The 12,166-nt window shown below is 42.1% G+C and overlaps 1 protein-coding gene across 4 annotated transcripts; it reads left to right on the forward strand.

Annotated features, from left to right (window-relative positions):
• Positions 1–695: 695 nt before the first annotated feature.
• Positions 696–10,202, forward strand: LOC105551654 (zinc finger protein 14 homolog). 4 transcript variants are annotated; one of them, XM_011996991.1, is made up of 6 exons: positions 696–1,010; positions 1,407–1,477; positions 5,260–5,386; positions 5,640–5,732; positions 6,799–6,867; positions 8,965–10,202. In XM_011996991.1, the coding sequence occupies exons 2-6, from the start codon at positions 1,469–1,471 to the stop codon at positions 9,939–9,941; spliced, it is 1,275 nt and encodes a 424-aa protein (XP_011852381.1). In that variant the 5' UTR covers positions 696–1,010; positions 1,407–1,468; the 3' UTR covers positions 9,942–10,202. The 4 variants fall into 4 exon arrangements, 3 of the variants coding, with proteins under 3 accessions (XP_011852381.1, XP_011852383.1, XP_011852382.1); XM_011996992.1 differs by having other exon boundaries at positions 702–775; XR_001007889.1 differs by having other exon boundaries at positions 850–1,010; positions 6,799–6,935; positions 8,965–9,046.
• The last annotated feature ends 1,964 nt before the right edge of the window (positions 10,203–12,166 follow it).

Below are 12,166 nucleotides of genomic sequence, written 5' to 3' on the forward strand. Positions count from 1 at the left end.
TGGCCTCCTCCCAGATGGAGATGGAGGAGGGAAGTAAACTGAGCCTCCTCCAATTTACTTTTGTATAAACAAGAAGTAATTTGAACTGCCATCAGCGATCCGCAATGTGAGTTGATAAACAGCTCAAAACAATGACAAAGTAGAATCAAATGACCCGGAAGCCCGTAATCTAAATAATGCACTGACGCACAATTTCTCCATTCATTGCTTATTTTGTGCCAGGCACATTTATGAACACTTAATCCTCACAACACCATTAGCTGAGAAATATTGTTCCACTGCCACAAGAGCAACTGAAGCTCATAAAGATTAAACAATAAAAAGTCACACAGCAGACCCACTCTATAGCTCAAGTGTCAACAAAACACCCACAGAGCTGCACATAGGGTCACACATCAAATCACACAACCTCATGGAGAACGGGCCTAACCTCACAGAGAATGGGGCCTATCAGATACACCAAAGCAGACGCCCGGCGGTCCCACTCACCTCTAATAACACTTTCCCAAACTTAAGACGCACATGTCCGCGCCAATGTATTATCATAGGCCTTTCCCCACCTCTTAAAGCCTCCCACGATTCATCCCTCAGAAGGCAATCGCTTGGTTCTCTGTGCGCAGGCGCAGCGTTCTCTCAACGCCTCCAACGGGCACAAAGCCACGCCCCCAAGGCAGAGCTCACGCACGCGTACTCAATCACCAGCGGAACCGCCTCCACCGCGTTCGGCGTCGAAGGCCTACGGGACGTCAGTACGCATGCGCACTTTGTGCCCTAGGTAGCTTGTCTCCTAACCGAGGACGCCTCTATATTCCGGTCTCTGGGAGCGGGGGCGTGGGGCTGCACATGCGCACTGCGAGCCCTCGCCTACTCCCAGAAACCACTGGGCACACGCGGTGCGGCAGCCGCTTCAGATTGGCGGGCTCCAAGGACACGTGAGTGGGCAGCGTCGCCGTTTCTCTTTTGTTGGACCGTATTTTCCCAGCGCCACGCGGAGCCTGGGCCATTATGAGGTTTGTGTTGCGTCGGGGCCGTCTGTCTCAGAGGCACTCCGGGGAGGCGTGGCCGGCGAATGGCTGGAGGCCCAGGGATCCGTGCAGGCGACCCGGCCTGAGTGTGGAGGAGGCGGGTGCCTGACAACCATGCGCGCGTGATCTGTGTGTTGGCGTTTGTGTACACGGAGGGCATTATTAAAATTACTCTTTGTGTGAATGGTTCTATCCCAGAGTAGGCGACTGGGGCATTGAAAAAGGCCCAGTTACAGTTTTAGGAACCAGAGCTGCACGCTAAACAGTGTTTTCTTTTGACCGTGAAATCTTTCGTTCTTGGAGTTTGTTAGGAACGTGGTTGAAAATGGGTGGCAGTGGGTTCGAGAATCTGGTCACTGAAGTTTTCTTCCTTCTCCTTAGCTCTGCATTTCCAGGACCCGGTCACTGTTCAGGACACTGTTCCAGCGCAGTGGTCATTAGCCATGTCTCAGGTAAGTTTTTGTTTTATCTTCTTTTCGTGCAACATCATAGGTTTTAAGTCCTGGGCACATCTACTTTTGCTTACTTGGATGGTAAAGACTGACACCGAGACAAGGTTCAGGTCTTTTCATTCAGCAACACATGGGACTATCGGGACCTCTCAGAGTCCATGTCCTGTACTTTAGTGTTCCTTTATTCACTGAATGAATTAATCTGAATCTCCACTGTCACCAGTCTTCTTTTAAGCACTATATGGTGGGTCAAAGATACTTTCCCTGGAGAAGACGAGAGCCTTTATTCGGGGACTGTCATCTTCTTGAAGTAGAGGTGAATACTCCGTCATCTTTGACTTTCTTTACTGCTCCAGACTGAGAGGACGCAGCATAGAAAATGCTAGTGAGTGATTTAGGCTCAGTTATGGTAATCTGCCTTTGGAAATTTGGAGGAATGGGAATGTGATTGATGTCTCGAGCATGAAGTCCAGATTAACAAAGTCAGGCCATTTATTAGGACATTAGTCAAAGTGTTTTGGATCAAAGGTTCCAGTTTGAAGTTGGGCAGCTTAAAATAAAGTCACAGGCTTCATCTGTGGAATTCTGGGAAAAACCTATTGGCTTTCTGTAAATGAGGAACAAGAAGTCTGCTGCAAGGGACAAGATGGATGAGCTGGCTATATTTCCCAAAATAGAGTTCTCTTCAGGGTGTTTGCATGGTCTCTGAAATTTTGTGCAAATACAACCAGATTTGATTCTTAGCCTGCTAAGTGTAGACACCAAGACATTTTGTTTGAAAAATAGATTTTCTTCTCAAAGGGGAAACTTATATTTTCTTTCTTTTCTTTTTTTTGAGACGGTGTCTCCTTCTGTCGCCCAGGCTAGAGTGCAGTGGCACAATCTCGGCTCACTGCAAACTCCGCTTCCCAGGTTCAGGCCATTCTCCTGCCTCAGCCTCCTGAGTAGCTGGGACTACAGGCGCCCGCCACCAGGCCTGGCTATATATATATATATATTTTTTTGTATTTTTAGTAGAGACAGGGTTTCACAGTGTTAGCCAGGATGGTCTCGATCTCCTGACCTCATGATCTGCCTGCCTCGGCCTCCCAAAGTGCTGGGATTACAGGCGTGAGCCACTGCGCCCAGCCTGTATTTTCTTTCTTTTAGGAAAACAAGCAGTATTTTCCTTACTCATTCTGTTTTGGATTTTGAAGCATTTCAGATTAGGGATATTCAACCTGTATCTTTTGGTGATCTTTTAGAAGATGTAGTTGTAGAAAAAATACTGGCATCTGGGCACCCCTGTAGTCCCAGCAACTTGGGAAGCTGAGGCAGGAGGATCACTTCAGCCAAGTATTTCAGCACTGTAGTGCAGTGTGATCACACCTGTGAAAAGCCACTGCATTCCAGCCTAGGCAGCATAACAAGACCCCTCTCTCTTAAAAGAAAAAGAAAATACCGGCATCTGAAGAATATCAAGAAAAAATATTCATTAAAAATACTGTAGTCTGCCTCATTTATGGTGACAGAATTCAGGATAGCAAGAGGTGTGTCTTGAAGCAATCTTGGGGAATCTTGGAGGTGCTGGTAACACTCAGTTTCTTGATCAGGGATCTGCTGATGGGTGGATTGTTTGTGTAAACTGATCATATTGGACATGAATTCATCATATTGATCATGGCTTACTGCAGCCTCAACCTCCTAGGTTCAAGCAGTCCTCCTGCCTCAGCCTCCTGAGTAGCTGGGACTACAGGTGTGAGCCACCGTGCCTGGCTAATTTTTTAATTTTTTTGTAGAGACGAAGTCTTGCTGTGTTGCCCAGGCTCGTCTTGAACTTCTGGGCTCAAGCAGTCCTCCTGCCTTGGCCTCCCAAAGTGCTGGTGTGGCAGGCCACGTCTCGCCAAGCACAGGTCTCCGTAACAGCTGTTTCAGTACTGACAGACAGGTTAAATATTAAAAGCCAGTACCCTTATACAGCGGCTGGAATGTAACAAAAGCCCACCAAGAGTTTTGCCTTGGCCTTTCCTGGGCCTTAAAGCATGACAAAATAATGAAGGGATTCTTAATTGGACCCATTTAGGATGAAACAAGTTTTACTGGGGGGGTCTGAAGAAACTCCCTGCGCCTCCACAAATAAGTTTATTGGAGGTCTGAAGGAACTCCCCAAACCACCGTGGTTTAGCAGGAGACAAGATAAGGGTAATCACTCCAGCACCCTACACCCATTTAGATTAAGTAAATTTACTGAGGCTCCAGAGGAAGGTCTTCAAGACTCAGTCTTTGGTTATAGATTAAAAGAAGTTAATTACTTGTCTTTAGATGAATGCATACCTACACGTAGATATATAGTTTAGAAGGTATATAAGCTCTGGAAAACTTTGTAATTTTGAGTTAGTCTGGCAGTAATTTCCAGGTCTTCTCCCTGTAACTGGCTACAGAAATAAAAACTCCCTTCCTCCCCAGTTCATCTGCATCTCGTTATTGGGCCTCAATAAATAGCAGCCTGACCCTCAGCTTAGTCCAGCAACACTGGGATTATAGGTGTGAGCCACTGCACCCAGCAATACTGATTTCTTAAACCCCACATTCAAGTGAGAAAAGAGGAACCTTCTCTGCCTCATGTTTAGTATGATAAAGTTTCAATAGCTTTTGACCTTTGTACTGTTGTTACAGATGGTACAGGGGTGTATCTGGAAAGGACGACACAGGGCAACTGTATATGATTGGAGTAATTGGGAATCGTAGTTGTATTATGAGTTGATGAAGTCCCAGGATATTGGAAAGGAAAACTAACCATAGGCTGGGCATCCTCAGTTCTTCCCAGCTTCTTCAAAAGTAGCTGAGGATGAAACCTTCCTTGCTTCTGTTGCACACCTGATGGAAGCAAATAAGGTGAAATAATAACACATCTGCTGCAGTTTTTGGACCATTACATCTACTACCCTAAAATGTAGCTGCAAGAGCAAGGACTACTTTATTTCGTATGATTCTATGGGTGAGGAATCCACACTGAACTCGACAGGATGGGAATGATTAATCTCTGATCCTATGATGCCTGCCGGGGCCTGAATCCCCAGGATGACTTCTTCGTTCATATATTTTATATTTAGCTAGAATAGCTGGAGTCATATATCTGGGCCACTGTTCTTTGCTGCTAGCTGAGTTCCTCAGCTTTATTTGATGTAGTCTCAGAATCCCTCACTCGCCATTGGCAATGTCTCATTGACTTTTCTTATGTGTGATGAGCCCCTATGAGGGCAAAACAGAAGATGCCAAGCCTTCCTAAAGCTTTCACCTGGAACTAGTTAGTGTTACTTCTGTCACATTCTGTTGATTAAAGCAAATTGTAGGTCCAATCCAGATTTAAAGAAAGGAGACTATGTTTTGTTTCAGCAAAAAAGTAATTTGTAAGTTATTCTGATACTCACACTAAAGATCCATGATAGAATTGATCATGACTGGCTTTCGACAAAGTCAATGTGTGGTCATACTATGAATATGTAAGATTATGAAATCAACTGTGATAGTTCCTTTACAAATTGGTTTTGAATACGTGGATACACAATCTCTGGGCAATACATTTCTTAAATTATTCAATGTTTTTTGAATCACCCTGTTCATCTTGAATGTTTCCCTTATTAAGTATTTTTCTATACCCAAATTTTAATAAACACTATTTCACAGTATTGTTCTTCAGCAAGTTAAATAAACTGCTCTTACAAGACATAGAGTCCTTATCAGCTCCTCCCAACTTCCAGTTATTTACCTGGACTCTTCTAAGAAAGTGTTTGTCATTTCAGGGATCAGTGACATTCCAAGATGTGGCCATTGACTTCTCCAAGGAAGAGTGGGGATTCCTGAACCCTGCTCAGAGAGATTTGTACACAACTGTGATGTTGGAGAATTATCAGAACCTGGTCTGGCTGGGTAAGTGCTTAAAGCCCTTAATTCAGCATGTCTTGAGCGTGTCTTTTTTTTTTTTTTAAATACTGGGAGTCTTTGGTGAGATTCAGAATTTACATGAGATGTGGAAATTGAAGTGAGCAGCTTTCTTTATCCTATCTGCCAGATATTCTGATTTTTTTGTTTTTATAATGGCTTGTGTTTTGATTACAGTGTTGATCTGTCAGAATACCTGAGTAACCAGAGCATAGCCAATTCTTTCTATTTATTTTCACAGGACTTTCCATTTCTAAATCTGTGATTTCACTGTTGGAGAAAAGGAAACTGCCTTGGATAATGGGAAAAGAAGAGATAAGAGTCCCATTGCCAGGTGAGTATGAAGAATCAACTAGCAGGGGTAAGCCATGTATATTAAAGGCATACCAGTTCTAGAGGGCAAAGCACCTTTAAGATGTGAAGGATGCTGTCTTCCACTGTTCCATACACATGTAGACATTGAGGCTTCTTGAGTTTGAGTTCCTAAAAGGATACTGATCACCCACCGTTTATATCTACTTTTATAAATGCCTGTGGGCTCAGAAATTACAGGTGTGTCTTTCCTCTTTGTCTATGGTAAGCTTCTTTTTAAACTCAGTATCCTGTTTCTCCAACTTTTTTTTTATTTGATTCTTTGATACTGTTGTTTTCTTTACTGTAAAATGACTTATATAGTGGTCTGATTGTTTGAATGGGTATATTCATTGGTCATTTATTCATTAACATTCATTCCTTTTTTAAAACTAATCAACTGTTGAGAGTCCCCAAGACCACCTCCAGGTTCAAGGACTTACTAGGAGTAGTCACAGGAGTCATGATATCGTTGTATTCATGCCTGCAAAGTTAGTAAATAGTCTAGAAGAACACCATCATTCTGATGCCAGCTGAAAAGTATGGGGATCCCCAAGACCACCCTGAATTCTGACATGAATTGCAAATCCAAAGGTCCCCACGATAATTAGGTTTGATAATTCACGAGGACTCACAGAACTTCACTGAACTCACTGAAAGCTGTTATACTCATGGTTACAGTTTATTACCATGAAAGGATACACGTTAAAATCAGCCAAGGAAAAAGACATGGGCAGAGTCTAGGAGGACTTCCATTTATGCCCCTACAGTGGAGTCATGGACAGTGTTAACTCCTCCCAACAATGATGTGTGGCAATATGCACAGTGTTTGACCAACCAAGGAAGCCTACCTGACCCTTGGTATCCAGACTCCTCATTAGGGCACCATCATGTAGACATGGCTGACTGCTCATGTCTCACCTCAGGCTCTAGCCCTTCTGGAGGTCGCCCTAATATCATGTGACCTGGAGCCCCACATAAATCACATAATTTGACTCTCTGGTGTGGTCCAACGCCCATAGGCAAATAGAGACACTTTGATCATGCAGGATATTTCAAGGTGTCAGAGATTACCTCCCAGGAGCCAAGGGCAAAGACTAGACCTCTCTTTGGAAAAGGTTAAATTCTTGACTGCACAATGGCTAAGTTTTATTTTAGCAAAAGATATAAAGCAAAATCAGCAAAGGTAAGCTCATAAGGCAAGGTCTGGAGGAAATCAGGAATGTGCTTCTGAGATTCCTCTCCCAGTGGAGTCACAAAGGAGGTACTTAATTCCTCTAGCAGCAACTTGTGTGGTATGTGTGAGATGATAGCAGCTAGATAACTTTAGACTTAGTGCCAAGGAATTTTACTTAGGGAAGCCATAAAGGTACCCTCTGCCTAGTGTATGCTGAAAATCCAGACTCTCAAAACGAAAGTAGGTGTTCTGCATAAACCACATCACCTGCACAAATAGTTTAGGTGTGGTAAGTCACTTGTACCAGTTCCGGGAATGGTAGACACCCTCCTGAAACCCAAGTTCCTTAGAGGTCAATCGGGCCAACCTTGTAAGCACACCTTTCTTAGGAGAACAGTCTCAAAGCCTGCTGTGTTCTTTTCTGAGTTTGTTTAAAAGCATAGAAACTTGCAGTGAGTTTACATTTGAGTGAGGGGATTAAGACTTGCTTCCACAAACCTTGTGCAAAGTAGAAACTAATTAACTGGTAGAAACTGATTAAAACGGGTTATTTTGGTGTGTGGGAGTTAGTAGAGTTTTAGCTTCAAAACTTGGTGATATTTAAAGTTACAGAAAGTGAGGAAATGAAGTACATTTCTGCTATATTTATTTAGGGAATTGTTAGAATTAAGGTATGTCTTGAACTGTACATTAGAAATATGTAACTGGATCTCAATAGTAATTCAGAATTGGAGATGAACGTGTTTTCTATATGTTTTGTGGTGATGAACCCTTAGGAATGGAAGAAGTGAATTGCCTATGGATAGCAGAGAAGGACTGATTGATTGGTAGCAGGAGAAACAGGAAACATTCTGTGTTAGAATTCCAGGGCCTCACTATTCATGAAGAAAAGGTAACCAAAGTAAGACCAAGACATTAGAGTAAGACAACATTGAAAGGTAGTTGGTATCTGACTAATTATGGTTCTTGCTAAAATGGATATTTCTGTGGTGCAAAGGATGTAGAACAATGAGCTTGAATCGTCACATTTGGTAATAATCTTTTATTTGAGTTCATTTTAAAAATCATTAGGCCTTGTGGTGGAGGTCCCCTGTAAAACCAGCTCCTCTTGCACCCTTCATGAGGTTAGCCCTCTCCACTGTCTACATACACAGTTCAATCTGGAAAAAACTGGGATTCCCACATGTTTAGTGCATGAAGAACAGGCCAGACTCAGTCATTTGTAATTGACCACGGTTCTGTTCTTAACTTTTACATCAAGCACAGCCATCATCTCTGCCCTTTAGCTCCTAAACAGTAAAAATAACTACAGGTTAGAAGGGTATTATGTTCGTCTTTGTCGCAAATCCTATTGCCTTTCTTTAATTTTTGATGATGTTGATCAGCCTTCCTGTAATGCCATTTTGGCTTCTGCAGTTCCCCACAGTACATGTTTTCTTAAGCTCTAAATCTGTTTCCTTGCAGCCTGCACTTGACCCTCTTATTTTTCCTGTTTGCTTAGCGATCTCTTCAATCTCAAAATGTCTATATCAACGAGAATTCATGCCCTGTCTGCCCCTGATTATATGATTGATTTTATTGTTTCTATATTATGTCAAATTGTTTTCTGCAGTAAACTAACTGGAGGTGCCTTCTATCTGGACACATTAATTCCTCCGGTTAATGCGTACATATACATACAGAAACTATCGTTTACCTTTTTGTGTTTTGAAACTTGTGGTATAACTTAGCACATAAGTCTGCATCTTGTTCTTTTCACTGAATACATTATCCTGCAGGTCAGAAAACAGCTGAAGTTCAGTCTTTTTAGTAGCTGAGTAGTACTACAGATAGAGATATACCATGGTTAATGATGAGGGACACCTAGTTTGTTTCCAATGTAAAGCCTATTTCAATAAGCATTCTTATCAATATAACTTTAAAAACTGGTAGCTTAATTTCTTGAGTAGGTGCCTAAAGTGGGTTTGAAAAGATAAAAGGCGGGCGTGTTACATTAGTTTAACTTGCTTCTGTTCATTAGTTTTTTTTCCCCGTTCAGATGCACCAGGTGCAGAGATTAAGGAGTTATCTGCAAAGAGGGCTATTAATGAAGTATTATCTCAGTTTGACACAGTGATAAAATGTACAAGAAACGTATGTAAGGAATGTGGAAATGTATACTGCCACAATACGCAGCTTACTCTCCGTAAGAGAAATCACACGCGAAAGAAATGCAATCAGTGTTTAGATTGTGGGAAACCCTTCACTCGTCGGTCAACTCTCATTCAACATCAAAGAATCCACACGGGAGAGAGACCCTATAAATGTAACGAATGTAGTAAAACCTTCAACCAGAGGGCACACCTTACCCAGCATGAGAGAATTCACACGGGTGAGAAACCTTACAAATGTAAGGAATGTAGGAAAACCTTCAGCCAGATGACTCATCTCACACAGCATCAGAGTACACATATGAGAGAAAAGTTCCATGAATGCAGTGAATGTGGAAAGGCCTTCAGCCGTTCCTCAGCCCTTATGGATCACCAGCGAATTCATGGTGGAGAAAAGCCATATGAATGTAAGGAGTGCGGCAGAGCCTTCACTCAAAGTGCCCAGCTCATTAGACATCAGAACACTCATTCTGGAGAAAAACCCTGTGAGTGTAGTAAGTGTAAGAAATCTTTTGTGTGCCTGTCTTCCCTGATTGAACATTGGAGAAGTCACACTGGAGAAAAACCGTATCAATGTAAGGACTGCAAAAAGACCTTTTGTTGTGTCATGCAGCTCACTCTGCACAGGAGAGTTCATACTGGTGAGAAACCCTATGAATGCAAGCAATGTGGAAAGGCCTTCAGCGCCCATTCTTCCCTTGTTACTCATAAGAGAACACACAGTGGAGAGAAACCGTATAAATGCAAGGAATGTGGAAAAGCCTTCAGCGCGCACTCTTCCCTTGTTACTCATAAGAGAACACACAGTGGAGAGAAACCTTATAAATGCCATGCCTGTGGGAAGGCCCACACTTTGTCAACATAATAGAATTCATACTGGTGAAAAACCCTTTCAGTGCAGTCAGTGCGGGAAGTCCTTTAGATGCAGCTCTCACCTTACTCGACACTGTAGAATGTGTAATGGAAAATGTTAGCAAATAACCAAAACTCAAAATGTTAATTCTGATTATTCCATATCATCACCAGTACTTCGTACTCTGAGTCTTTAAAAATATGCTATCTTAGTTTGTATGGAATGATACTTCATTGTACTTTTGATTTAACTTAAAAATGCCTTCCCTTGACTACTGATATATATTTTTTGTGAAGTGTGTGTTGAAGTCTTGCTGATTATTTTTTAAATTAGAGGTTTTTCTTCATGTCCAGTTATGAGAGGTCACCAGATTTTGGAAATATTTTCTATTCTGTAACCTACCTTTTCACTTACATAATGGTGATAAAAGCTTTAAGTTTGATCACATCCAATTAATCACATTTTTTAATGGTTATGCTTTTATTTATTTTTCAGACAGGGTCTCACTCTGTCACCCAGGCTACAGTGCAGTGGCACAATCATGACTCACTGCAGTCTCTGCCTACCGGGCTCAAGCGATCCTCCCACCTCAGCCTCCCAAGTAGCTGGGACTACAGGCATATGCCACCACACCTAACTAATTTTTATATTTTTTGTAGAGACTAGGTTTCCCCATGTTGTCCAGGCTTGTCTCGACCTCCTGAGCTCAAGCAGTCCATCTGCCTCAGCCTCCCGAAGTGCTGGGACTACAGGCGTGAGCCACCATGCCTGACCTAGTTATGCTTTTTATCTTCTAAGAAGTATTATTTATTCTATGCTGAGCCTATGTAGAATTTCTTACATGTTTTCCATAGCTATTTTGTATTTTTACCCTTTACAGTTAGATCTATTTCATGTTTTTATTATGGATAATGGAGGAGGTAAAGGTTGAAGTATATTTTCCCCCATATTATTGACCCACAGTGACACCAGTTTTGGGAGATGTCTTTCATTTTCCTCCTTATGTTGTTATTGGCACCTTTTGCAAAAGTCAATTACCATGGGTACCCTTCTGAAATAATCTGTTTCATCAATCTCTGTCTTCTCAGCAGTTCCACATTGTCTTAATTATAGCTTTAGAGGAAGTCTTGAAATTTGGTAGTCTAAGTCTTCCAGTTTTGTTGTTATTTTAACAAACTCTAGGCTGGGCATGGTGGCTCATGCCTATAATCCCAGCACTTTAGGAGCCCCAGGCGGGAGGATCACTTAAGCCCAGAAGATCAAGACCAGCCTGGGAAACATAGCAAGACCTTGTCTCTACAAAAAAATTTAGAAATTAGCTGGGCATGGTGGCCCACCCATCTGTAGTCCTAGCTACTCGGAGGCTAAGGTGGGAGGATCGCTTGAGCCCAGGAGTTCAAGGCTGCAGTGAGTTGTGATCACACCATTGTGGTCCAGCCAGGTTGACAGAATGAGACCCTGTCTCTTAAAAAAAAAAAAAAAAAAAAAATCCTGGTGATGCTTTCCTGGGTTAAAAAATAAAATACAAATAAAATAAAAATTGGCCTCACTACTCTAGCTTATTTGTATTTTCTAATAAATGTTCAGAGTCACCTTATCAGTTCCTACCAAAAAGCCTGTCAGTATTATAACTGAGATTGCATCAACTCTGCAGATAAATCTGAAGAGAACTGACACTTAACAGCGGTGACTTCCAGTCTGTAACCTTAGCATAACTTCTATTTCAGTCTCCTTTAATTTTTCTCAGAAATACTCTGTAGTAGGCCGGGCGCAGTAGCTCATGCCTGTAATCCCAGCACTTTGGGAGGCCAAGGCAGGCGGATCACCCGAGATCAGGTGGGCGTGGTGACTGGCACCTGTAATCCCAGCTGCTCAGGAGCTGAGGCAGGAAAATCACTTGAACCTGGGAGGTGGAGTTTGCAGTGAACCAAGATCGCACCACTGCACTCCAGCCTGGCGACAGAGCGAGACTCTGCCTCAAAAAAAGAAAAAAAAGAAATATCCTGTAATTTTCTATATAGAGATCTTGAATGTATTTTCTTAAGCTTATTCATAGACATTTTCACAATATGTAAATTGGTTTGTCTTTTACTTTTCCAGTTGTTTGCTACTTGTACCTGAAAATACGTTGAGTTTTGTACATTTATCTTGCATGTTGTCTGGAACATTTCACTTATTCTTGGAGTTGTCATGTAGATTTATTGATTTTTTTCATAAGCAATGGTGTCATCTGCAAA

The sequence above is a fragment of the Mandrillus leucophaeus genome, unplaced genomic scaffold (assembly GCF_000951045.1).
Source record: "Mandrillus leucophaeus isolate KB7577 unplaced genomic scaffold, Mleu.le_1.0 Scaffold53, whole genome shotgun sequence".
In the NCBI taxonomy this organism is placed as follows: domain Eukaryota; kingdom Metazoa; phylum Chordata; class Mammalia; order Primates; family Cercopithecidae; genus Mandrillus; species Mandrillus leucophaeus.